This window comes from Ischnura elegans, chromosome X, assembly GCF_921293095.1.
Source record: "Ischnura elegans chromosome X, ioIscEleg1.1, whole genome shotgun sequence".
In the NCBI taxonomy this organism is placed as follows: Eukaryota; Metazoa; Arthropoda; class Insecta; order Odonata; family Coenagrionidae; genus Ischnura; species Ischnura elegans.
Genome location: NC_060259.1, coordinates 108979705 through 109006269, shown reverse-complemented (window position 1 = coordinate 109006269; position 26565 = coordinate 108979705). Strand labels below are relative to the sequence as shown.

Below are 26565 nucleotides of genomic sequence, written 5' to 3'. Positions count from 1 at the left end.
AAGCTACATTCCTGGTGGGAGGGATAAAGTGATCTGCGAGGCTTTATTACACACTTCATCTAATTCATTGTTTCAAATAGCATCCGCACCAAACAGAGGAGAAAGTATTCTTGATTTATTAGCGACAAATATACCACACCAGGTAATAAACGTTGGCACTGTCGAAGGAATAAGTGACCATGGGGTAGTAACTGCAAAGTTTTCTCTAAATACCGCTGTAAACTTTAAAAAAGAGCGTAAAGATTTCATTTTTAAAAGAGCTGATTTTGATAGGTTTAAGAGTCATCTGAAAAATGCTTTCCCCGAGTTTCAAGAATCAGTATTAAAGTTATATGTAGAGAATGTTGAAAAGCCTTTCTTTCACTCGTAACTTTGGGAATAAATAGCTACATCCCTAGTAAAACAGTAAGAGAAGGCAGCGAACCGAGATGGTACGACGCGGAAGTGAGAAAATCATTGAGGCGACAGAGAGCGTGTCATGCTAAAATGAAAAAAGTCAGCACGGATTTATCCGCTAATGAACGCGAGCTAATAATTAAAAAATATAGGATGACTAAAGCCGCCACGAAGGAAGCGTTCAGGAATGCATTCACGAATTTTAAAAGAAAGACACTAGTAGAGCAGTTACAGGATAACCCAAAAGCATTTTGGTCATATGTTGGGGAAGTTCAAGGTAAACGATCTACCGTATGTTCGCTGAGAAACGACAATGGAGATGTGTTGACAAGCAGTTACGATAAAGCCAATTTATTAAATTCCTACTTCAAGAGCGTGTTCACCGAGCCTTCTGAGAACTCACCCGAGACCGATGACAATCCCTGATAAGATGCCAGCTAGTGACATTAGTACGCTCGGAATAGAAAATATATTGAAATCGCTTAGTCCAAATAAATCACCTGGTCCAGACGAAATCCCTTCTCGCGTGTATAGAGAACTAGCCTCAGAAATTGCCCCCTACTTGCAGTTAATATTCAGTAAATCCATCAAGCAACACGAAGTACCTAATGACTGGAAAATCGCTAATGTAACACCAATATTTAAAAGTGGAGACAAGGAACAGCCATCTAATTACAGGCCGATATCTTTATCGTCCATCTCATGCAAGGTCCTTGAACACATCGTAGTCAGCTCGGTAATGAAACACCTAGACGCGCAAAACTTATTAATGGGAACTCAACATGGATTCAGGAAAAGCAGATCATGCGAAGCTCAGTTAGCGCTTTTCGCCCACGATATTTTAGTCTCCGGGAAGACAACATTCCAGTAGACGCGATTTTTCTTGATTTCAAAAAGGCATTTGATAAAGTACCCCCCCGGAAAGTTAATAATAAAACTGAAATCTTATGGTCTAGACGAGGATGTAATTTCTTGGATAAGAGAATTTTTGAGCGACCGCGTCCAAAGAGTAGTATTAGACGGTGCAGTCTCCAATGAGGTTAGAGTCACTTCTGGCGTTCCTCAGGGTAGTGTCATAGGCCCACTCCTATTCCTTCTTTATATAAACGACATTGGCGAAGTAGTACACAGTAAGTTACGATTATTTCCAGACGACGCTGTAGTTTACAGAGAAATCCGTTCCAGCAAAGATATAGATGAACTAACGAATGACCTTGCTGCTATCCAAGCTTGGTACGATGCTTGGCAGTTATAATTAAATTTGGAAAAATGCGTCGTAATGAATTTCTGGAAGAAGAGCAACTCCTTACAACGTAGCTATATAATTCGGGGTACCCAATTAGAGACTGTTGAATCCGTGAAATATCTAGGAGTTAGACTCCATAATGATCTATCGTGGAATAAACATATTCGAGAAATAACCGGTCAAGCTAATCGTAAAATGGGTTTTGTTAAAAGAATATTAGGAAAATGAGACGACAAAGTGAGAGAAATTAGCTAATTTTCCCTCGTTAGACCACATTTGGAATACGCTGCCAGTGTTTGGGACCCTTATGAAAAAGGCTTAATAACAGAGTTAGAACGCGTGCAAAGAAGAGCTGCCAGGTATGTGAAAGGTCGTTACGATAGTCTTGTTAGCGTAACTGACCTCTTAGATAAACTCGGATGGGAATCTCTGTCGGACCGTAGATTGAAAAATAGACTAAACCTTTTAGATAAATTCAAGAGCAGTGTCTTTTCTGACGAAGTTAACCATATCTTACGGACGCCAACATACTACGGAAGATCAGATCATATAAATAAAATAATAGAGATAGATTGTAGAACAGACAGATTCCGAATGTCATTTTTTCCACGATCAATAAGAGATTATAAAGGCAGCAATGAAAGTCGTAAATAGATTGCATGACTTGTAGTGTAGCCAACTAACCTATGTAAAAATTAATGCATGTTTCTTAATTCAATTATTATTTCTAACAGCATATAGTAGTATAGTTTGTTAGTATACGGGACGTTTTTTGGACGATGTGGTGTGCATGTGGGAGTCCAAATGCATGCTGCATGCTGGTGATTGATCACCCCCTGCCAAACACCCTAGAGGTGGCTCGCAGGGTATTATGTAGATGTAGATATTTAACATAATTCACCCCAAGAGTCGGCAAAGTGATCAAAGTAATGAAAATCTGGCATTGCAAGGGACCATTACTGCTTGCTTGTAGATTCAGAATGTCTTTTTTCCACGAATAGTGACAGACTATGACGGCAGGGTTAGAACTAGCAAATATATTAGATGACATGTGTTGTAGCCTACTAACTTACGGAAGGGTTTCCATTTCTAATCCGGAATTTTTGAATGAGAGAATTCCTGGTCCTGGGTTTGGAACCCTCAGTAAATCCTCAGGGCGACATAAGGAAGGGAACTGGTGCCCATACTTTGAATTTATGGCTGTGTGCCTTCAGGCTGGGTTGAGCTCTATCCTCGCGTACACAAACCAACCTTCGGGTTGAATCACTGTATGATAGTGTAAATGATACGTATCATTTTTGGTTTATCCTAATGGATTAGTTCAGCAAGACGACCAAGTTTCTCGTCTTCTTCAGGTATGTATGTACTATGGGGGAAAAAGGAACTCAACAAAGTTTTCGCCTCCGCTATCGTAAGTACTTCAGGAAAAAAGTTTCCTTTCAGATGGCATAATATTATAACGTCTAATTCACGGCGAGAGAGATTCAAACTCGTCGCAACTTCTTCCATTACAGCATAAAAGTCGTACAATGACAGCATTGAACCTCCTCCGAGAGCAATTCGCGTTGGTCACCAGAATGGAGTCGCATGAGATAATGTTGAATTAATGACTTTGGAACGTTCCATTTATAGTTCGTGGATTCTTTTTGATTTCTTGAGAACTTGCCATATTTTGCAAGAGAAGGAGCCAGGTCTGAAGAATAAATAGGAATGAAGGATAAAAATGCGGGGATTTTTCGTAATTGAGTGAAAAAGAGCGTTTAAAGCCATAACATACGGATTTATATCTATTTTGCCACCCAATTCTGGAGACCAACGCGAGTCATGCTTAAAGGCAGACATGCCACCGGTATTCCGTGACCTACAATTACACAGAAAAAGAGGACGACGAAACGAAGTGTTCGCATTTCCTCCGTCGGAATTCGGCCTCCGAGAGGGAATCGACTATCTCACCGAGCACAAATGTAAGCGGAGTACCAAGTGCATTCCATAAGTAATGCGACCAAATTCATAAAAAATCATTTATTGAATCTATGTGTACAAATAATCAAAAATCTGCGAAATTACACCCTCTTGCGTCAATACACTTCTGGAGGTGGTGTTTCCATGCCTGGAAGGCATCCTGAAAGGCATCCTGAAAGGCCTTTACTGTAATGTCCTTTAGAGCCGAGGTAACATGGGTGCTTTCAATCGTGTCCCAATGTTTACCTTTCATGGCTCCTTTTAACCGAAGAAACGAAAAAAACAATAGCGGGAGCCTGGCCAAGACTATGGGGAGGCTGGGGAACCAATGGGGGCCAGGAAGTCGTTGTCAATGAAGGCGCTGTGACTCGGCGCGTTGTCGTGATGAACTTTCCACGAGATCTTAAGCCGCTTCGGCAACGCTCGACCCTCCTTTTCAGTATTTTTAGTACTTCCAAGTAGAAAGCTGAGTTCACTGTGGTTTCGGTAGGAACAAATTCGTGATGGACAATGCCTCTGACGTCAAAGAGGACAGTGGCAACGAGACTGCAGGGCGGGCACGCGGGGTTACACTCCCGGTCTTTAAGTTCTCGCCCTCACCACGGAAGGGGGAGGACAAGGAAGGAGAAAGGAAGGAGGACGCCTCCAAGGAGTGGATAGGAGTTGAAGGAAAGGGTATCCCGCACAGTCACTGAGGCGGGTGGCGGGTACTACTAGCGAAACAATGATTTAATGTTTCTATAGAAAAGAAAAAAATCGTATGAGGAAGGAAATTGCTACGATTTTCCGTAGATAATCAAAGAAGACAAGAACTCTCAGGGTTCAAGGCGAACCCTGATAAGGGTACAACGCACCGGGGCCCGGAACCATGCCAGGGGCTTATACGCCAGGAATCCTGGGGAGGGGGCTGGAGAGGAAGGAAAAGGGAGAGAGGCGCCGCGGCGCGCCGTCGCGATCGGAGCCCGCCGACGCCTCCTGGGAAAGGAAAAGGGTTGGAAGGGCAGGAAATAGGGATAAAACACTCCAGTGCTATGGAAGCAAAGGAGGCCCTACCTAGCGAAACCAAGCGTACGCAATTTCTCTACCACCATCCCGGGGAGATTTTTCTACGAGGAAGAAAAATCCCAATGAGAGGGACAATCAAAGAAGACAGGATCTCATGAGAGCTCAAGGGGAGCTCTTCTAGGATACAACCACCGGGGCCCGGAACCAAGCCCGAGGCTCAAGCTAGGTTTACACCTGCGAGAAATTGCGCGAGTTTACTGTCTGACAGTCAAAATTGCAAGTGTAAACGGGTCGGCGAGCAGTGTCGCGAGCTGGGCGGCGGAGTGTCTGACACTTCGACTCGCAGGTCTAAACATGAAACTTAGCTCTAGCAATTTCTCGCGCTCGCACTGTCGCCTGATCAAACCGTGGGAGATATTTCCCGACACTTTTGCGGAAGTTGGGCTGAAGTGCAGTTGTGTTGTCTCTCGAGTCTCCTGTAATTAGTTGTTTTTTGTTTGTTTTTTGTGTCATGTTGTTTTGTTGATGGATGAAGGGAAAAGGATGGAAAATCCCCTTGAGCAAAGTAGTTACAAATGGTCGGACTTGGAGACAAAAAAACTTATTACGTTATATGAAGAAAGCGAAATATGGTGGAATGTGACCCTGAAAGATTACAGAAACCGAGTGAAAAATCAGGAATCTTTGCGTGACATTAGCAAGAAGAATAAATACATCAGAGAATGATAAGAGTCACCTAAAAATAGAGATTGTATGACGAAGATAGTGCATAGATAGTACAGCGCCAAACATATAGCTATGCATGGTACCACTTCAGTGGCACAAATTTGCTCTCAAGTAGATTGGGATGGACAATTTTACTACTTTACTAGTATTAGCTATTCTTATAAAATTTGAAGAAAATTATAATTGAACATTCATAACTTCCTTCGGTCTGGTAATGAATTCAAATATACGATGATAATTAAGTGGAGTTAACATGGAAGTAGTGGCCACAAGCAGTATAAGCTGAGATTTGTATTTCGGAAGGAATCAGGTTCAGTGGATGATTCCTATATGTTTTCCATTTCTATGTTACCTCTTCCGCTTAAATCAAATGATAAAAACAACATCTTATGGCAGAATACCAGGCCGTCTTCGATCAGGTATTGTAGACCCATTAAATTATTTCTGGAAGATGAAAGTTATGAGGTAACTGGGAAAGAAGTGAAAAAGATAAAGGCACAAATATCTCCACTGATGCCCTTGGTCATCGAAATAAACGGGAAGAAATTGTACAAAGTATCAGAATTTTGACGTTAAAAGAATCCTGACATTTCATCAGGCATTAGTTGAGTAGAGGTGGCATTATTTCATTGGTTTGGAACAATTCATAGCGCACTTTCCTGTGGTTTCTCCATAAGTACACGTGAATTTGAGAAGTATGCTAAAAAAACAGAAGAAATGTACATGCGTCATACTCATGGTATTACATGCCTTTCACGATACTTAAAATATAATTCATGAAACAAAAGTGATTGATTGCCCCCATTGCATTGCTTTCCGAAGAGGCCCAAGAAGCAAGGAATAAGCATATTCGGAAATTCAAAGAAAATCACGCGCTAAAATACTCCAGAAAGGACACAATGAGAGATGTTTTTAACCTACTATTAGTCACATCTGACCTTATGTTTTCAGTATTAGTTCGTTGCACCCAAAGCATTGTTATTCCCTCTCGATGGATGCCAGGCAGCTTCTCATGGAACCAATATTACCTGCGCCTAATGAAATTAGTAATGTTAAAGAGTTGGAGGACGTGGAGTCGGTAAATGTCGGAGATGAAGAGAGTTGGGAGAATAATTATTATGAAGGTGACTAACGTTTCGCAGTTCACTTTCTGTGAAAAACGATTTTACGTTTAAATCCTGTGTTTAAGAGCATATTTTTAACGTAATTAGTTCATTAAATTAAGAAAAGCGCATTACTATACAATTTTTTTATGATTTTCTTCATATTTCTCAATTGTTAAGTAGCATGAAATTATTTTGCAAATTAAATTAATTTTTTTCATAAAAACCACCTTGAAAAGACTTGTGATAGTGTTATTTTGTGTTTTTGTCTATTATTTGGCATTTCTGAATGTTTTCACGACAAAAGATCTAAGTTTTTTGAGAAAAATAATTTTGTCCCGCTAGATTCGCAATTGGAACCACTGTGCCATCCGTTTGGTTACTGTGGATATTTACACATACGTAAACAGGCCAATATAACGAATAAAAACGATTATGCTTATCAGAGGCAAGAAAACGTGGGGTTATAACTATCAGCCGCTGACTCGCTGATATCGATTCCCTCAAAACTATGTCCTGTTTTTGGACTTATGGCCCAACAAAGTAGAGCAGATTCTCCAGCTCTGTATCAGACATCCTGATGAAATTCCTAAACTGTTGAGAGTCGTCTATTTGTAACTCATTTACTTAAAGTCGTGAAAGCTCTCAAATGTTGCCTTCTATCAATCCATTCCACCCAGATACTCCTCTTCCTTTTTTTCTGTTTATGTACTCTATGCCAGTAATAAAGTAACACTATTGTAGCGGCAGTTTGCGCACGTCTACTTCGTGGCATTGTAAAAAGCTACTGACCACGGTATGGGAGGGACCACTTCCGCGAGTTGAAATTGCACCGAATGCTGTCACATGTAAACGGATTTCAAACCAACTGTCGCAACCAACAGTGACACTGGCTCGCGCGAGAGCTCGCAAAATAACACGCGTCCAACTCTCGGGAAAAATTGCATCTGTGAGTTTACACTATGCGACACCACTCGCGCAACTTATGTCGCAACTTTTCTCGCAGGTGTAAACCTAGCTTTATACGCCAGGACACCCGGGGAGGGGCTGGAGAGGAAGGAAAAAGGAGGGAGACGCCGTCGCGAAATCAAAGAAGACAATGAGAACGGTTTTAATCGTAGTCGGATCCATGGATTTGAGGTTGATGGCCGTTCACTGCGAGGTTCATCCGTGATCCCCCCTCGGCCCTTCATGAAGGACTTGTGCCATCGGAAAACTTGTGATTTGGACAAGGAATCACACCCACAGGCCTATACTGAATTGATGGAAACGTTTTGGTGACGGACCTTTGAGTTGTTTCTGTATCCACTACAGGAGTTCGTGAGAGTCAGGTAAAAGCTATGGAGGCAATTGTTTTATAATTTTCAGTTATAATTTTTCGGCAATAATTTTCATTACACGTGGTTTAGAGGAATGGCGTCATTTTTTGTACTTTTTCCACCACAGCGCAGCAGTAGGAGAATTGATAAAACATATAGGTAAAATTGAAAATTGGGTTTGTTAGACGCGCGGAGGGAGGAGGTGGAAAATGGGAGGGTAGACTATAGAGATAGGGATAGGGATTAGGGGGGGGAGGATTTGTGGGCAATGTGGAAAGGGCTGGGGGTGGTGACACAGAAAGAAAGGTAAGGGAGAGTTCGTCAGTGGCGGACACAGATGGGGGGCGCGATGGGGGGCGCGATGGGGGGCGCGGGGGGGGAGGGGGGCTTTTGCGGGCCCGCCCGTATTGCCAAACGTTGCAGAACCACAATTATAACTCTTTATAATATAAGATGGCATTGTCTTGTATATGTGCGTAATAAATTTAATTGAAATTATCTAAAACTCTGCAAGTGACTTGATTATTGTTTATTAGGATAAAATAAATGGTAACTCAAGATATCTTTTGCGCCCCCCCTTGAGTTTTTTCTGTATCCGCTACAGGAGTTCGTGAGAGTCAGGTAAAAGCTATGGAAGCAATAGGGGTGTTAACCTCAAACGAAATTACCCATTTAAGCAGATGCAAACGGTGAGTTTTGGCTAATAATTCACATTGGTGAAAAAATTTCTGCAATAGGTGCATTACATTTTCTTTTGTGCTGCGTTGAAATTTGTGCGCTTTCGAAACGGCCAGTTTCGGCGGGAAGTCAGGCTCGAATGGCTCTGACGTCACACACAGCTACTTAGCTGACTGTACGCTTTTAGTGAACGCCGTTATCCGAGCCGTGCTTGAATTTGTGAATGCCGTGGTGAGACATGCCTTCGGATTGTGGTTTTGTGAGGGCTAATTCTAATGCTGTGCCTAATATGAGTGCTCTGATGCTCATTTTTCATTATTAATATATAGAGGACAAGGCAAAGAAAAAATACGCAAAAATAAATCTAACAATGACATTTTTAGCGCTCCGGAAATGCAAGGTTTCAAGCAGGCAAGTTAGGAGTCAATGCATATTAATTATGATAGCACTGTTAAATATGTTAATCGTACTTATGAGTATATTTTGCATCAAATACTTAATTTTGTTACGATTTACTCAGCCTTGGCTTCCATTTTTAATCGAATTATCCCCTAGTAAACGCTGAAATGATTCTGGAGGGATAAATTTCATATTATATCACAAATCCCTGTCACGCAATGCTCGTTTTTTTAGTTTTAAAGGCTTTTGATAATTTATAGACTATAAAAACATGGGTGACATAAAGGAACTAATATTGTAAAATAATCACTTTTGTCCCTCTCAGATTTGTCTGAATCATAACATAGAATGGTGAATTATTGTCAATATTTATTCTTGTGAATGTTACCTACTGTAAGGCCCAGTGCACACGCACCGATTTTGGACGCCCGTTAAAATATCGGCCGATATTTTACCGGTGAAGCGCTGCTTGCACACACGCCGGATTTTTACAGGTCAAAAGATAAGTTGCTTAGTTGTTAAGCTGGCGCAGGGGATCCGCGGTGGCATTGGCCGGTAGCTAACCGACTTTTTACCAGTGCCGGTGCGCGGTCGGTCAGTGGCAAGCAGAGTCCTCTGGATGGCAGTTCTCTACACTACTACCTCATAGGGTCTTTGTAGTGTATTATCAACAATCCAGAGGACTCTGGTGCAAGCTCCCATGCCTTTCCATTGTTCACTATCGGAATGTGGATGGCCGTCCAAAATCGGCGTGTGCAATGGGTCTAAGGGTTGAAAAATATTTTAGCGCTGCCAGAAAAGAATACGGCGATTCAGCAGTTTGCAACTTAGGGCCAGTTTCACCAACGAGGATAAATGAATTAACTCGGATAATATTCTCCAAAAACCGAGATATTACAACAATCGCCTTTCACCTATGCATTAACTCGGTTTTGGGCTGTTATCTCGGTTTATACTTTTACTGATGATATTCCGCCGTTCAAAAGTTATTATCTGAGTTAATCTGAGGGTAGATGTAACGTGGCATGGCGCGCATGCAACTTCATCAGCTCTCGGAAAATACGAATGACAGCGATGAAGAATATCGACATTATATTCGGAGACCACGTTCATTATAGATAAGTGAGCGTGCAGATTATTTTAATAAATATGGTCATAGGCGGATCCAGGGGGGGGGCACGGGGGCACGTGCCCCCCCCAGACCCTCAAAAATATGCAAGATTTTTAATACGGTCCTATTATCATTGCGTTCGTTTTGTATTACGAGGTATCCTTGTGCCCCACCCAGAACAAAATCCTGGATACGGCCTAGCTTGTGCCCCTCCCAGAAAAAAATCCTGGATCCGCCCCTGAATATGGTAGAGTACATTTATTTACTCATCCCAAAATGGCAAATGAAACTGCAAAGGCAGTTCTCGCTCTCATTGAAGAAGACGAATTTTACTCACAAGGGGAGGTGGAGGTTTCCAATGCCGTATATTTTATAGCATTCGGAATGGCGAACACATCTCTAAACTGGTAGCGGTTCTAATGAATGGGCCTTAGTTTGGCTGTAATTAATTAATTTTCATGCGGTACTTTTAACAGGCCTTATACAATAATGATGTATACTGCTGAAATAGTGCGGAACCTTTGCATGTCGGGCAGTTGGTATAGTGGTACCGTCGTCGACTCTCACCCACGGGGACGGGGTTTGAGCCTTCGCCAGAGCAACTTTTGCATAGCTTTTTCTGTCGTCCTCATTTTGATCATACGGCGACAAGTATATGAATAATTTTAATTGAAGCAAGCATAGACATAAGGAAAATTTTTTATCGTCATAATGGGGTACGTGACCGCCCCTTGTCAAAGCAATTTCACGTTTCTTTCTTTTAAACCTGAGCTTTTCCATGCCTATGCTCCTCTTGAGCCAATGATTCCGACAACTCTTGCCAAAATATGTTCGCATTCATTAATGTTACAAGCCTTTCTTTGAATTTTCTCACATATATATACAAAACCGTTAATCTCTGTCCTCTTCCTGAATTAATACCTATGTAACAGCATCGTTATCTTCGAAATCGCAATTTTACCAATGTGAGGCGTAATTAAGTATTGTGGCATAAAATAACCAAGAACTGTGTTTATTTAAATCTGGGAGTCTCGGTAAATTAAAAATTTTCATTTTTAAATAACGATGCCTTAAACAAAGGTGCTTACAAGTTTTCACCGCAATATTCTCGCATTCCTTGCTCTTGCCAAACGCGGTTCCCCTATTTGTTTTTTGTTTAGTTTTTATTACCCGTGCGTGATATTCGGTGAGGCAAATTAATAAATCCTTCCATGAAAACGTAATTTTTGAGCTTATCTAACTCTCATTGTCAATATAAAAACTGTTGCTGTTCATTTTCTCTCTCTGTACTTGATTGTACACTGAAGGGCTCCAACTTGCTGCGATAAGTTAGCCCCAAGTACGCAACGCCGAGTTATGAAGGCACCCTTAAAGGTGTGACGTCACGAAAAACGTCACACACCCGTTTCTCGCCTCGCTCCAGACGCTCCCCTGAAAACTTGGGTCGCGGAGGAGCGAGTCATTTTTTGGCGGAAATTCGAAGGGAATTCACTGAGGCAATGGAGAGCTTACTAACGTTGCAGCTGTTGGACGCTGAATGTGGACGCCTTCTTTCTGTAAAGGTGACTACGAAGTAACGGAGTAGGCTCTCATAGTAAATAGATGTAAATTTAATGGTGATTTAAATAAATATATAGCAAGCACTGTATCTCCGTAGACATTCTCGTATCTCCCCCAAAATGAACTCAAATGTCTCTGGAAGCAACCTTTACATTCAAAAGGCAACATAAAATTAATAAAAGGGACATGAACTGTAAGAAAGGATTGTAAGAACATATATCGACACATCAACTGATGCCATAAATTAAAATCTGAAGAGAAATAGGATAAAAATGGAAAGGATTAATGTTTTATAATAGTTGTTATCCATAATAAGTTAATGTTTCAAGTGAGAAAACGGTAGAGTACCTATAGGTAGTTTAAGTTATTATAAGTATACTTTTTCCTTTACTAGGGTAATGAGTTTCAATTAGAAGGGGTAGGCGAGGGTAGGTGTGAGAAATACGGTCCAAAGTTTCTTGCTTTACTTTGTGGAACCTCGATACTGGAAAATAAAATTCATTTAAATGATATTCGAACATATTTATTTATATTTAATGACCATAATCGCCTCAATTCACATTTAAAACCATCTCTTCGATTTAATAATCCCAGTTTGCCCACCCTCGTTCATTTCCGCCATTTTGACTTCGCTCCTGACCGGTCCGAAAAGAAATTCTCGTAGCGAACGTAGCACCTATGGACCGGAGCTCCGGAGCAGTTCCGTCAGTAGCGTCTGGTAGAGAAAGTAGCATTCATTGGACCGCACCCTATATGAGCGGCGGTATCTCTCTTCCGCATCCTCTCGGCAGCGGTCGGATGGCATCTATATGAAAGGATGCACACATACTCTTTGCATCTGGATGACATCCAGCTGCCAAGAAGAAATTTGATGGTTTGTGCCGGCTGGGAAGTCACCCCTCTGTCTCGCGTGGTTCCTTTTTGTGTAATCCCTAGAGTGCGATTTTTATAGAGGGTATACCCTCTAAAGGCCTGTTTACAAGGTACATTAACACATACGGGTAAATGTCTAAATGTATGAACCATGGGCGTACCCAGCGAGGGGCAGGGGGGGGGGGCAGTTACCCCTTCCTAGAAGCAAAAATCGCATAAGTCTTTAAGCAAAATCAGTACTAAATTGAAACGAAAGTATTCAACCAATTTTCTTTATTAAACCCACGAAAAATAATATGTATTAGTATAACATAAGTAAATAAAATAAAACTATTTTTTCGAGGAAATAATCTCACAAAATAATAAAGCGCTGTTATAATTTTCTTAAAATGTTGGTTTCATTCACCTTTTCCATGCTAAAATGTCACAACTTGGCTTTCCGCCCCCTAGACCATGGCTTGCCCCCCCTAGTCATGATCCTGGGTATGCCCTTGGTATGAACGCGAGAATAAATGCCAAAATGCACCGTGTAACCAACCATCTTGTGCCGATGTGTGCACAGAAAATAGAACCTGTTCTAATTTGGTTCATGCATTCGTACATGTTCCATTCCGGTCCACAAAAGTCGTTCATGCTAACAGACATTAACTTGCACGTGTTAATGTATCATGTAAACAGGCCTTAACACTCTGAAGGAGTTTATGGGCCTAAACTCTAATGACGTCACTAACTCACGAAAAGAATTCAGCAAAATTTGCGTTTTCCATTTTAAAATTACGAGAGAATGGCTGAAGGAAGAAGATATTTTTCATCTTTATTTATATTACTTTTCATGCACCAAATCCTTTAAATGAATTGCAATTTCGACAATAGAGTGAACTATCACACTCTAGCGGGAGTGCAGTATGCTTTGCTTAGTGCACACATAACAAAGAATGAGTGACTCTCCAGATATCACCAGCAAGCGTCTCTTTGTGTTTCCCACAGCCGGCAGCGGCAGCGCCCGGGTGGGATGGCGTGCTGGATGCTTCCAAGAGCGGACCTGTGTGCCCCCAGCCACCCCGGTTCACGTCTGCATTCACACCGAGTGGCGAGGGCATCACCGCAACATCTTCCGAGGACTGCTTACGCCTGGATGTGCATGCCAGACAGGTGAGTCCACCCACAGAGCTAAGTAGTCTGTTGGACCTAAAACTGACAATCAATCTGCCACAAATTTCAATAGAATTTTAGCCTCTGTCTATGTTTTTAAGGGGACTGGATACCACGCCAGAAAAGTGCCGTTGCAGCAAGCTACCATTTAGGTCGCTAGGGGGCCATTTTTGCATGTAACGAGGAACTGTTTCCACTAAAAAACATAAGATATATGTAGCCTTGGTTTGTATGTCTTCACAGTTGCACTCGTAAAAACCTATTAGGAGAAAAAAAATTGCTAACTTCCCAAAAAAATCGCCTTTTTCTCGTGAGAATTACTCCGCTCCAAATTGAGACTCAGAACTGATCAAACATTTGAGTCAAGGCTGCGTCTTTCATAATTTCAAATATATATACCGGTAGAGCGTGCATGCAACCAGATTCGCGCTTTGTTCTTGGGCGTGATGGATGTTTTGGCCTTTCTACGGCTCGACGTCTATCACAGCGCTGGCGGGGACCTGGCGCTGTCGTCTTCCAGAGAAGGATCCCCCCACCTCCACTTCCCCTCTTTTCGGAGGTCTCTCTCCTTCCCCTCTCTCTCCCCCACTACCAATCCCTTGCCTTCCTTCCCCTCACACTGCTCCACTACGTCGGGCGTCATATTCGGAGAAAAAAATTATTTTGTCTCGGGAGATTGGAGAGTTCAAGCTTGCTACGAGAGAAAGATACCCCTGTGTTTTTCGACGGGTCAGTGTCGAGATTGATTGTGGACAGCAGATTATGGAAAAACCAACTCCTTACGTGAAGTGGAGATATCGTAACGGTTACCAGCCAAAGAAGAGGAAATATCACCCTCCAAAACCTAAGGAGGCAGGTAATTTCACAATGAAGTTCAATTCATTTTGCGTTTAAAAAATGACTCTCTTGTATTAATAGTGTACCAATTATTTAAGCTTCAAGAAAAATAACGAGAATAAAAATTCTCTCCTATGCCTGAAGCCTTATTACACATTTATTTTGTAGCAGTTGAAACCGGAAGCGTTTATTCCGAAGAATCATCGCCAATGGGTTCCGGAACAGGTGTAGTGGAAAGGTAAATATTGCTGAAAAATAATTACATTAAATCTTATACCTACGATTTAGTTGATAACAGTTCAGAAATATTCAATGGAGCGCTAGTTGCTAATTATAATTAACGTGTACATTACATCACCGTCAGCAAAAACGTTTTCAATCAAACATTCGTTTTCTCAAAATTAGTTTTTTCCCCTTAGGCCATCATCACCTCAGCCTGGATGCAGCAATTGGCATGGTCGAGAAATGGACCCTAAGGAACAGGATGAATATCGACGAGCTGAGCAATCAGACGTAGATGATTGCCTTCCCAGAGTTGAGGATCATTTGGAAAAAACGGATAGGTAATTGCAATAAGACTTTGGTGGATTTGTTGATTCGGTTCGGTTGAATTACTCGGAACATAATTTTGAATACGCAAACTCACAGGATTTAAAAACACATTTTAATGTAATTCACCGTCTCCTGTTTTGTACGCCCCTAGTTTAATATATAATATCACCAACAATCCTGTAGAGTCATACAACTCTTGCGTAGCTAATGTGCATAAAAAATTTGTTCATTAGAAGCTATATGCATTCATTTTCTCAATACTTAGTTGAAAGTTAATTTTAAAACTTGAATATTTTATATATTTTTATCATGAAATCATTCACGATCAAACAACATCGCTCCCAAGTAATGAAATCCTCTTTATTACAGGTGATGGTGATAGTAGCATAGTGCAAAGGCTGTCTAGGGAAATGCCATATGGGCAGCAGTTACCAGTGCAAAAAGTAGAATGCGTCAACCATCTACTTAGATATTACAGCAGTAGACTGCAAGATATTGCACGACGGCCAAGAAATTCAAAAGGGGCAGTGCCCGTTGGGTCAAACTCCGACAGAAGGACATAGAGCAAGGATCGAATCATGTTTTTGGTGACCATAATAAATGTGACAAATATTATTGCAAAGGGCCCAAAGAAGGAGAGGAAAACTTGGTCCCTCATTTCATTAGTTGCGGCAAATGGGAGGATATCACCTTTGCCAACAGTCTATTATCTCGTCACTCCGCTAGTTTGATATATAACGTGACAAACAATCTTGCGGAGTCCTACAACTCTTATGTAGCTAAGTACGTAGGAGGGAAAAGGGTTAATTTATGTTTAAGGGGGGCCTATGAAACTAGGTGTGCCATTGCATCGGTAGCCTTCAATGTGAAAGATGATGTACATGGCATAATTCACAAAGGACTGACGAGCAAGAGCCCAGGAGAATACACAAAAAAATTCTGTTTCCTCCAAAAGGAATAGGGAGTACATGAGAAAGCGACGACTGGAATTCTCTGAAACTTTAAAAAAGAAACGTCTGCGAATTGAGGGACCAGACAAACATTATGGGCTTGTTCCTGATGCACAAAGTGACATCGCATTGGCCAGCCAAGATTCCATGAATAATTTCCTATCATCACTTAAAATGGATAAAACCTCAAGGGAAAAGTTGGAGAGGGAAATACGGGAGCAAATGCTCAATGCGGCGTGGCAGGCGGAAATGTGGAAAAGGTTGACGGCCTCTTTCTTTGGCCGTATTTGCAATTTAAGGCCCACAATATCTAGGAAGAAGGTGGCAGACGATATTTTGTTTCCTTCCTTCAGAGGAAACAAGGCTACAGATTGGGGAAATGCTAACGAAAAATCTGCCATCAGGGAATATGAGTCTTCAATCAAATATAAAGTTTAACCCGCTGGTCTCTTTGTTGATGACAAATTACCTTCTTTGGCTGCTAGTCCTGATGGGGTAATATCTGATGGTGAAGGCTTGGTTGAAATCAAGTGCCCCTATAATTGTAGGGATATTACTCCTGAGAAAGGAGTTAAAAATAAAAGAGCTACCTTCATGGAAGTGAAAGAAGGAAAATATAAGTTACGCAGGAGAAACAGATATTTTTATCAAGTACAGGGACAGCTGGAAATATGGGATAAAAAATATTGCGATTTTATTGTGTGGTCTCCTCATGGGATTATAATTGACAGAATTCAAAGGGAAAGCAGTTTTGGGTCACAGCAATGGTGGATAAATTAAAAGAGTTTTACCTGAACTTTATGCTGCCTAAAATATGCCAGAATACACCTGGTTACAATAAATTATTGTACCGGAGTTGATGTTTTTTAATCAATCCTTTCCCTCAACTTTTTACCCTTCATTTCTCTTTGCACACCGGCCTCCTGGAACTAAATATGGTAATATTTTATCCCTGTATATCGCGGTGCGGCCAAAAGCAGCCTTCTGCCCCGGCCACTGGTTTTTCCTGGATTATCGCATATATATTATGGCATGGCTGAGTAAGACGCATTTTTCTTTTCTCGACCAATTTTATAAATTAATTAATGTTGTAACAAATTTAAGTGCGACTCCATTAGTGCTTACAATATGCTATACATCGAAATAATTAATAGCTTTCAGCCACGCGAACCACATTGTTTATCGAGTCACGCGCGCGTCATAAGTTTCCGGCTTTAGCCTTAAGGCCGTTTTACAGGAGGCACGGAATTGCGCAGGTTAGAGCTGCATTAATTTATAAAATGGCGCGGAATTGCGCGAATGCATGAACGAAATTAGAACGGTGGCTACTTCGCCGTCTTGCATCCACGCATTCTCGCATGTGTTCTAGCAATTTACCGCTTTACACGACGCAATTTTGATTGCGCCTTCGCACGCACGTCAGATTGCGCAATAGGGAACTTGCATATATTTCAGATATAATCAATAGCCCCAAAATTATATAAAAATATATGTTTGCATACCTCGGTGAAAGTTTTTTTATTATTTTATGACGTGGTTTGCGATATTTAATGCATCAAAGTTCACGAGAATTTTCAAATGCAAGTGAGAAGCGAAAACGCCCGATGATTGGCTGGTAGAAAAGTGACGTCATAGTTCAGTACGAGGCACGGCGGCACGGCCATAGTATAGGTTGCATACTTGAATACATGCGACGGCGTGGTTATGATTCATTTATTGAAGTGCAGACTTATCGGAGTTGTTCATTGTGACTTAAGGGCTATTATTTGATCTATTTCTCCTCCATTGAAAGCGATATATTGCGTAAAGATGAAGGCATATGGTTATTCTTAGGCTGATCCTAGCAAGCTTCCTGTTACTGATTCCATCATGATAACAGGGTATTTTAGTGAAACTGTAGACTTCGTCGGCTCGGAAAGTCGATTCCGAGAAATGGAAAGGTAGCTGATGTGCATCTGTAATGTTTTATAGTTCATAACAAAGTGAGACTTGCGTATAATATTGGCGAAAGCGTATACTCATGTGAAATGTGTATTCTTTTGGCAGTCCGGTAGAGTCTTATGGTGAACTTATTTCCACCTCGAAGCTGTCGCTGATACTTTCAACTTAAAAATACCTTGCCTGGAGGGCGACAGGAAGCTCCGAGGAAGCCAGACTATTAATGTTTCAATTTAGTAGCGATAATATAGACGAACTTCCAACACAATCTACCATCTTGTGACTAAAAACCCCGAAGCCACTTCCTATTCTGCAGAAAGAATCGGTCAATCGCACTTCGATCAATATAATAAACACAACGTCTTCAGGTGTTAATAAGTTACTTTTGAAATGAAATACTTCCTAAATTAGCATTAAAATGTGCATGTTTTCCAAACAGAGTCTTCAATACATTTTGGGAGCTTTTCTCACGATATATCTGAAACCTTCTCTAAAGGCAAGCTCATCGTCATTGCGATCGGTTGTCACTTAAAAATTCCGTATCGGAAATCCTAGAGGGATGACTTTCGACGATGACCGTGATCACCTGCACTCTCACTGGAACCCGTGGTGTAAATATCATCCCAATCGAATATCTATTTGGTTTTAACTGGGGAAAGAGCAACATAGAACTGCACATTCTTCGGGCAACTTTGGGTTTGACTTTCCCTCAAACACACCATTTCCCCTGTTGTGCACATCAGTCCTATCTTTATACGATGGCCCGACAACCTTTAAATGGATCCTTGGTTTATCCTGACAGCCAACTAAATGGAAATTGCTGATCCACACATATCCATTCTTATCTCCATAATTTCCAAATCAAAGGCCGCGGAACATTCCTCTTGTGACTCAACTTTTTTTTTAAAAGCAAGCAACGGCGCAGAATAAAATCAAAGAATGCTGCGATTCATTTTTTGTGACCACCTCTGGATTCCATTCTTTTTCCATCTACAACTTCCTTTATCTTTCGGGGTAAACTATGGGACAAGATAATGTTCAAATATTTTCATTAATTTATAACAAAATATAAGTTCTAAAAATACCCAAAAGCCATTTTATTAATCCGCACTGATGAGTGTAAATTAATGTGGAAGATGAATGCTGTAGACGTAGTAGTTTTCCTTAGGTTGAGTTGCAAAGTTCATGAAGTTGACAAAACGGCTAATTTTTCGGTGCGCGGAGTCATTTATTGCACCGACCGTGTCTACATTTTTCAATTTTTTTGTAATAAAATAAATCAGAATTTAGGATAAAATTTCCTTTAAAATGACGTATAGTTCATTTTTATAGCATGTAGTGAAGCCAGGATATAAATTTGCAAAGTACAGCGGCACATCCCCAGACGGCACAGAATCCTCCGTATCTAATTCATATGCAGATTGTATCCATGGACAAAAAACGATGGAGCGGTAGTCAATGAATACTATCTGCATACGAATTAGATACGGAGGATTCTGTGCCGTCTGGGTCATTTTGACGCCTACAGTAGAAGAAAACGCTGTCTTCTTGGCTGGCACTCGAATGCATGAGGATCAACGTTGCTCTATATTTTCATATTTCCTCCCTTGATTTTAAACATCATGGAATTTTCTATGTCCTTCCGTAACTGAAATTGAACAAGTGCCTTAATAATTTGAGTCCATCGTAACCATCGAGAAACACCTATCTCGATTTTTGTTCGGAAGTTGAGTTTTTATTCTACGGCGGCCGAATTATCAAGAAATCTCAGTTTCAAGTTATTCAGTCAATGAAATATGGAAATATTATTTAAAGTTATCTTCGCTCACATAGCACACGGGTTTATCATTCCGTTTATTATACTCTTATTTTTCCGTAACGCTCATCCCGACAGACGGCATACATCGAGGCTTTTCTTCTAATTTCCTCCGTGGGAATGCAGACGAAATTTTTTTCTGGGGTGTTATTGCACAGAGGGACAATGCACCACTTGTAATTTTTCCTTATTTCAGCCATGTTCTCCTTAAACGCAACGTGGCTCTTCCAAACCTGCAGTTACTGAGCTTGGATCTTGGACTCGTACTGAACTATGACGTCACGCCTAAGATTAGTGGGGGCGGTATTTTTTTGCCCGCGAAACTCGGGAGACTTTTTGGAGTCATTTTCTAGTGTATAAACTGAATTTTAAGCGGAAAAAAGTATATTGCGGTACTAAGTGTTTACTGTAGTATATCAACATACTGTTTATAAAAAGTATGCAATTTCCCTATTAGAAGGATGGTACATGAATCCTTCGTGAAAAATATTCCTCCGACTTTAAAACCATCTTAAACTCGGTAAATATGGATAGTATTCTCCCAGATTACAAAAGGACAACACTATATCGTCGTCTTTTGGACATAGGCTTCGTGTACGAACGCAGGCGGAAAAGAAGCATCCTTATCGAAAGGGATGATATTATTCGTTGGTGGCACAATTAATTATTTAAGGCAGCTAAAAAAATATCGTCGCGAACACAGGACGAGTATATTCACAGGCGAAAGTTGGATTAATGTTGGACAGATAGTGAACATTAGTTTGTGAAACAAACAATTAGAGAATCCGCGTCAAGCTTTCCTTGCTGGACTAAATACTGGGCTTGGCCCCCACTTCCCGAGGAGGACGGTTTGCTATTATACACGCAGGAACGGTACCTGGGTTCATAAAAGAAGCCCATAATCCTTATTTCACCCATGTTCTCCTTTAAACGCAACGTGGCTCTTCCAAACCTGCAGTTACTGGGCTTGGATCTTGGACTCGTACTGAACTATGACGTCACAGCCAAAGATTAGTGGGGGCGGTATTTTTTAGCCCGCGAAACTCGGGCGACTTTTGGGAGTCATTTTCTAGGGTATAAACTGAATTTTAAGCGGAAAAAAGTATATTGCGGTACTAAGTGTTTATTGTAGTATATCAGCATACTGTTTATAAAAAGTATGCAATTTCCCTATTCCGTGTACCGTGTAAAACGGCCTTTAGAGATGGGATTCTTACAGGGTAATGAGATCGCAATACATGAAGTTACTAATTCCACCTCTGAATACCCTTCACCAATTGTGAACCGAGTCGAAATTTTTCTGTGCTGCGGCGCGACATTAATTTTCTCCGGGCATTTTCAAACGAGTAAGATAAAAAAATGAGGATATCATGACTCCTCAGCTTCAGTGCCGATTACAGCGCTACAGACTTCAAAGTTAAGAAAAAAATAATTTTGCATGATCCCAGGGGAGTTGAGATTTAATAACTGTGTATGAATTTTTATAAATGTAATCATAAACACGTATATGCATCATATGAAATAGACCACTTGTAAAAATTTTCGAATTTTAAGACGTACTTTCACCTTTCACCTTTGGAGTTGAAGCTTTCGAAATAGAGGTAATTTAGGATTCGTCCCAGCTGTATTAAAAATTATGCTGTCGTTGCCATCATTGGAGTATATAAACGTGGATAATGTGATGGATTGCAACAACAAACGGTAGAGAGAAAAATGAAACTGCAATTAACGAAAGTGATACACGATTTTTCGCGTTCTCGTTTCGATCAATTTTATTGTGCAATATTGGTTACCGGCGTGGAATAAGTCAAGTCATACGGTCTATTTTATTTTTATATTATAAATTATAAACTTCAATCTTATTTACGATGCATTCATTGAGGTACAGGATGAATAGAAATGGGACACCGTGAAGAAAGCGAGCGGAATTCAATGCGGGAACTATCCAGAGAAAAAGAGACCGACCGAAGGGCTGATCAACTAAAGTAACACAAAAAACACAAAAAGAGTTTTTTGGGCCTCGAGAGTTTTTTTTCAACACAAACAACTCCTTGAGGTTTGCGTAGGTCATCCGAGATCCCGACCGCCAGCGGACCGAAATCTGACACCGCAGAAGGAAAGCTCAGTCCCTCACCCCAACCATGAATTTTTCTTTGCTCTCGAGTCCCCCTTCCACCCAGTCAACTTCCCCTCCAATTAAAACTGCAGCGGTCGCTTTCGGAACTAAATTCCAGCGACCGTTGTCGCGGAGTTCTCCCGAAGTATCCTATCCCCTTAATGTTTTGCTATTTAAAATGAATGCACTAAATGCACGCAGTGGCGGATCTATGGGGGGGACTCTACCCCCCCCCCCCCCTTGGGTATCCAATTTACACTAGATATAATTGTAATTTTTTCGGACCCTCACTACTTCTAGGTTAACTCCCACTTAGCCCCCCTTGTCCCTATTCTGGATCTGCCACTGAATGCACCCATAGGCGGATCCAGGGGGGGGGGGGCAAGGGGGCACGTGCCCCCCCCAGACCCTCAAAAATATGCAAGATTTTTAATACGCTCCCGTTATCATTGCATTCGTTTTGTATTCCGCTCTTGTGCCCCACCCAGAACAAAATCCTGGATACGGCCTTGCTTGTGCCCCTCCCAGAAAAAAATCCTGGATCCGCCCCTGAATGCACCTAAGTATGTACAGCAAGCTCATGCTTTCACGATTGTACCAAATGGAGGGCAACTTTTAAAGGATATTATATCGCCTTTTAGGAAAATGATTAGTGCAAATACACCATATGCTTTAATGCTTTAATGGGACCAAAAATGGTGTAGAATGATTTTTAATGTTTAATCAAGCCATTCTCATTCTTTCTTTGGCAATCTCGTGAAAATAGCGGTCCAGTCCATAGGGTAGGCGTGTGTTAGAATGCTCGCAATATGAAGTCATTCTCGAATTATCAACCACTCCCTCTACTTTGTCAAATTTTCAAATATTTTCAAAAAGCTTGTTGTCTGCGTATGTAATGGGCTTTCTCATCAATTTTTATGGCCCATTGTGTTAGATAGAGTTGGGAAAATAAAAATACCCATATATCTCTGTTTTTCCACCTACTTCATGAGCTATTCGCGACTAAAAATTCACCACCCTTAATATTTTTGCAGATAAATTGACGCCATGATTTCATGTTGAGCGGTTCACTGCCTCTCATTGGCAGCCACTGCTCCTCGCCCGTGGACATGGGCCTCGCTTCATTCCTTGTCTACACTCTCGTGAGCGATGCCTTCCCTTAGTGAAAGGTTCGATCTGAATGAGTAAATGAACCAGGAATTTAGGGACGTAACCAACTGATGAAGACTATTCTTGAAAATATATGCACATATAGCTATTAAAATTATTTAATACGACCAGTTTCCTTTTCACAGCATATTTCTCTATACCTGAATATACTCTGAAAAGCAAAACCATAAAATATTGCTAATTGGATGCTGCCTTTATTTTTTCAACAACATGTCATGCATGGATTCAATGGCATTTCGTCTAAAGTCTCTTATAGTTACAACTGATGAACAGTGGGAGACAAATATAGGTTTAAATTTTCTAACTTATACAGGTATGGTATTTGAAGGAGGCGACCGACAGCTTAGGTCATTTGCGACAAGAGGGAAGGGTGTGGAAGAGAGGGTGGAGAGAAACCCGGCATCGGCGTTAGCCTGCTCTTAACGAAAGGTGATGAGGGGACCACGGCTTAACGTCCCATCCGACGGACGGAGTGTTGCGCTTGAAATGTCCTCCACACAACATTCAAGCAGGGATCGGGCAGTCTCTGAAAATTCTCTGCCATTGCCGGGATTTGAACCCGAGCCCGCCGGGTGGGAAGCCAACACTCTAGCCACCACACCAACCCGATCCCCTAACTTATAAAGGCTGAAGAACATGGCCAAATGGGGAATGTTTTTTTTCGTAGTAACCTTCCCTCCCTTCCATGTACCGAATTATGTAATTTTATTTATCGCGATTTTTGCAGGTCTGATTGAACGGTCCAACTGCCTGTCCAACTGTACCTTGTACAAGCTCTGTTGTCTGTCTCAAGGGCTATGTAAAATCTGGACACTAACTAAATGTGCACCAATTACCCTTACACTGACCTCATGGGAGAGCTGCATACACTTCTACCAGGATTACTGCAATAAATTAAATAATAAAATGCAAAATATGATTCTTTTTCTGTAGTTATTTACGATAAAATACACTCTTCCACAGACTGAGCCAGGAACATTGCTACCAGTGGTAGTTTTCCTGCATGGAGGAGCCTTGTCGATTGGGGGTTCATACTCCATCAAACCAGAAATTCTTCTAGACCAAGAAATGATTCTTGTGGTCCCACAATTCCGACTGGGACCTCTAGGTAGGCATAAGTCTTCCAGGTGAACAAATGTCTCCATATACTTAACAAAACCATTTGAACTTTACAGTAACACACTCTCTCTTTCAAGGCTTCCTCAACTTAAATACCCCAGATATCCCTGGGAATGCTGCTCTGTACGACCAGCATTTGGCTCTGCAGTGGGTGCAGGACCACATTGAGGACTTCGGAGGCGACAAATCGCGAGTTACCCTCGCTGGCCACAGCACAGGAGCAGCACTAGCTTCACACCACATGCTCAGCCCCATCTCCACAGGTAACTATCACATTTTATCACACTACTACCATCTAACACCTACCATGTGGATGACTTCTAAAGCAGTTGTGCTGCTTCCCAGCCCATGGCAAATGACTGATCATACCTTCACAGGGCCTCTGACGGTTCTTTCGATTCCCCCACTCTGTCACCACTGGGTAGGGTCTCTTTTTGGTCTGTCGTCATCAATTGAATCCCTTGCATCGCTAAGGAAACAGTTGTTCTTGGTGAATATAAATACCGTATAAGTGCGTGTAAGAGGCGCACCTTTTTTCCCAGTCATTGCAGCCGAAAATGGGGGTGCGCCTCTTACATAAACTTCTTATCTTCCCCCCTCCCCTTCACCGGTCGCAAGGCCAAGTGGAACTGAGTGACCTAGGTTTTCAGCGTGAGTCAGTCATCTGAAACCCTGGGTCAAAATCAAGCGGCAGGCAGGGGAGTTTCTCCCTTAGTGACGCATTTTTAAAATGCTCGTGTTTGCTTTTCTTACTCGTAAGCATCGCGCCGTCACGTCGGTACCCCAGAGGTTAACATGGAAAAGATCGTGCGGGGTGATTCGCTCCGGAGCGCGCTAAATTTAATGCCACGAGTGGGCATTAGGGCGGATCGCAAAAATCGATTTTTTTCAAATCCATCTGGCCCAATGAAAAAAAGTTGTGGGACCGATCAAAAATAAGGCCTGAAAATTTTCAGACCTGTACGTGAACCCCTGACCCTTGCTCAAATGCAATTTAGGGGGGGAAGGTCAAAATTCGAAAAATATAATATTTTATGGTCATTCCCTATAGATTTTGCCGAGTTACTGCCCTTTTAGGGCGAAACTTTCGTGCATTTTGACGTATCTGCCACCATTTAGCCACAAAATGCCTAATTTGAGTCCGCGTCCGCGAAGAAAATATTCCAACGCCCACGCAGCGTCGCGGATACCAGAGCCGAAGGCCGATCCCTTCCCCTCCACGCTCGCTTCTCCCCCTCCCACGCCTCTAATACAGCAAAATTCATTCCGCGCATGCTGCTAGGAGGTCGTTTATCTTTGATAATATAAATCAGAAGATGGTAGAAGGTAAAAAGCGATGCGTAGTGAGACGACCCCTCGATAAAATTGTCAGTGGCGTGCTAATCTCCGTTGTTCACCGTAGATGACATTTCACGATAACGCTATTGAAATAAAAACTGTGAGTGAAGTTTTTTATTCCATTATTTCAACGAATAGTAGTGAGAAAAGTCACCTGTGTGGGCTAATTTAAGGGTTTAAATCAGTGAATAAATAGTTGTTTTCATCATAACGAGTTCTGTTATTGTCAGTTGTACGTGATGAATATAATAATGTGACAGTGACATCCAGTTTTTGATAAGAGTATTTGCCTATTTCCCACTATATTTTTATGGTATATGCTAGTATATTGTTTATGGATTTACCTATATTATTGAAATAGGTTATAGCTTGTGTGTGTGTTGGCAGCGGAACCGATTCGCGATCTCACATGTGGATTGTGTGCAGACTGTTTTGCTGTGAATTCGTACCGAAGGACGGATAGGACTACCTTCTCCGATAATTCGGTGTTGCGAAATTCAACAGCAGAGCTTACTCTAATGTCAACAGCACAGCTTACGATCGTTATCCTCCAGTATTAAAAGTTTCTTTTATAACTCGATTTGCCGCCGACGTATAGCAATAATTTGTCTTAACAAATTCCATGAGGGTCGTGGAATTAATTTTTGGTGTCCTAAAAAAAGGCTGGTGTCCTAACACCCCATGCCACACGCCTTTTAGGCGGCTTGCAGGGTATTACGTAGATGTAGATGAATTTCAGGTGTACTATTCGAACGAGTGGCAACGTTATCATCCATTTTTCCGATCACTAAAACATACGAAGTGAAACGCTTGTACTTCATCATCCCGATGCCGCATTATTAATATCCCAAGTAATAATCTAGGCACAATAGCAATAGGTATACTTGCCCAAGAATAACAGAACAAAATAAAGTGACGATGAGCGGCTAAATACTCCCTCAAAACAAATTTTACACCATGCGTTCAGCGTATTTCCCTACTCCCAACGGTTGTTTAGGCACTTATGACGTCACGCCTGGCCTCGGCAACGCTCGGGTGTCTTCGCGCAGTGGTCGGCTCAGAGAAATTTTTCTCGATTTTAAATGCAATTTTTTTATTTATTTTGATGTTGAATGGAGAAACTGAAGGTATTTTTGCGAGCTAATGTATCCATTTGACTTATTCAAAATAGTTTTTAGAGCAATCTACGACCCATGCAA

At 41.4% G+C, this 26565-nt stretch overlaps 1 protein-coding gene across 1 annotated transcript in view; it reads left to right on the top strand.

Moving 5' to 3' along the window:
* The window catches only part of LOC124170489 (acetylcholinesterase-like), a 57373-nt gene that overhangs the window by 13260 nt on the left and 17548 nt on the right, over positions 1-26565 (top strand). The window contains exons 2-4 of the mRNA XM_046549236.1: positions 13366-13530; positions 23873-24017; positions 24106-24291. Coding sequence (XP_046405192.1) covers positions 13366-13530; positions 23873-24017; positions 24106-24291 — 496 coding nt within the window. The remainder of the gene's footprint in view (positions 1-13365; positions 13531-23872; positions 24018-24105; positions 24292-26565) is intronic.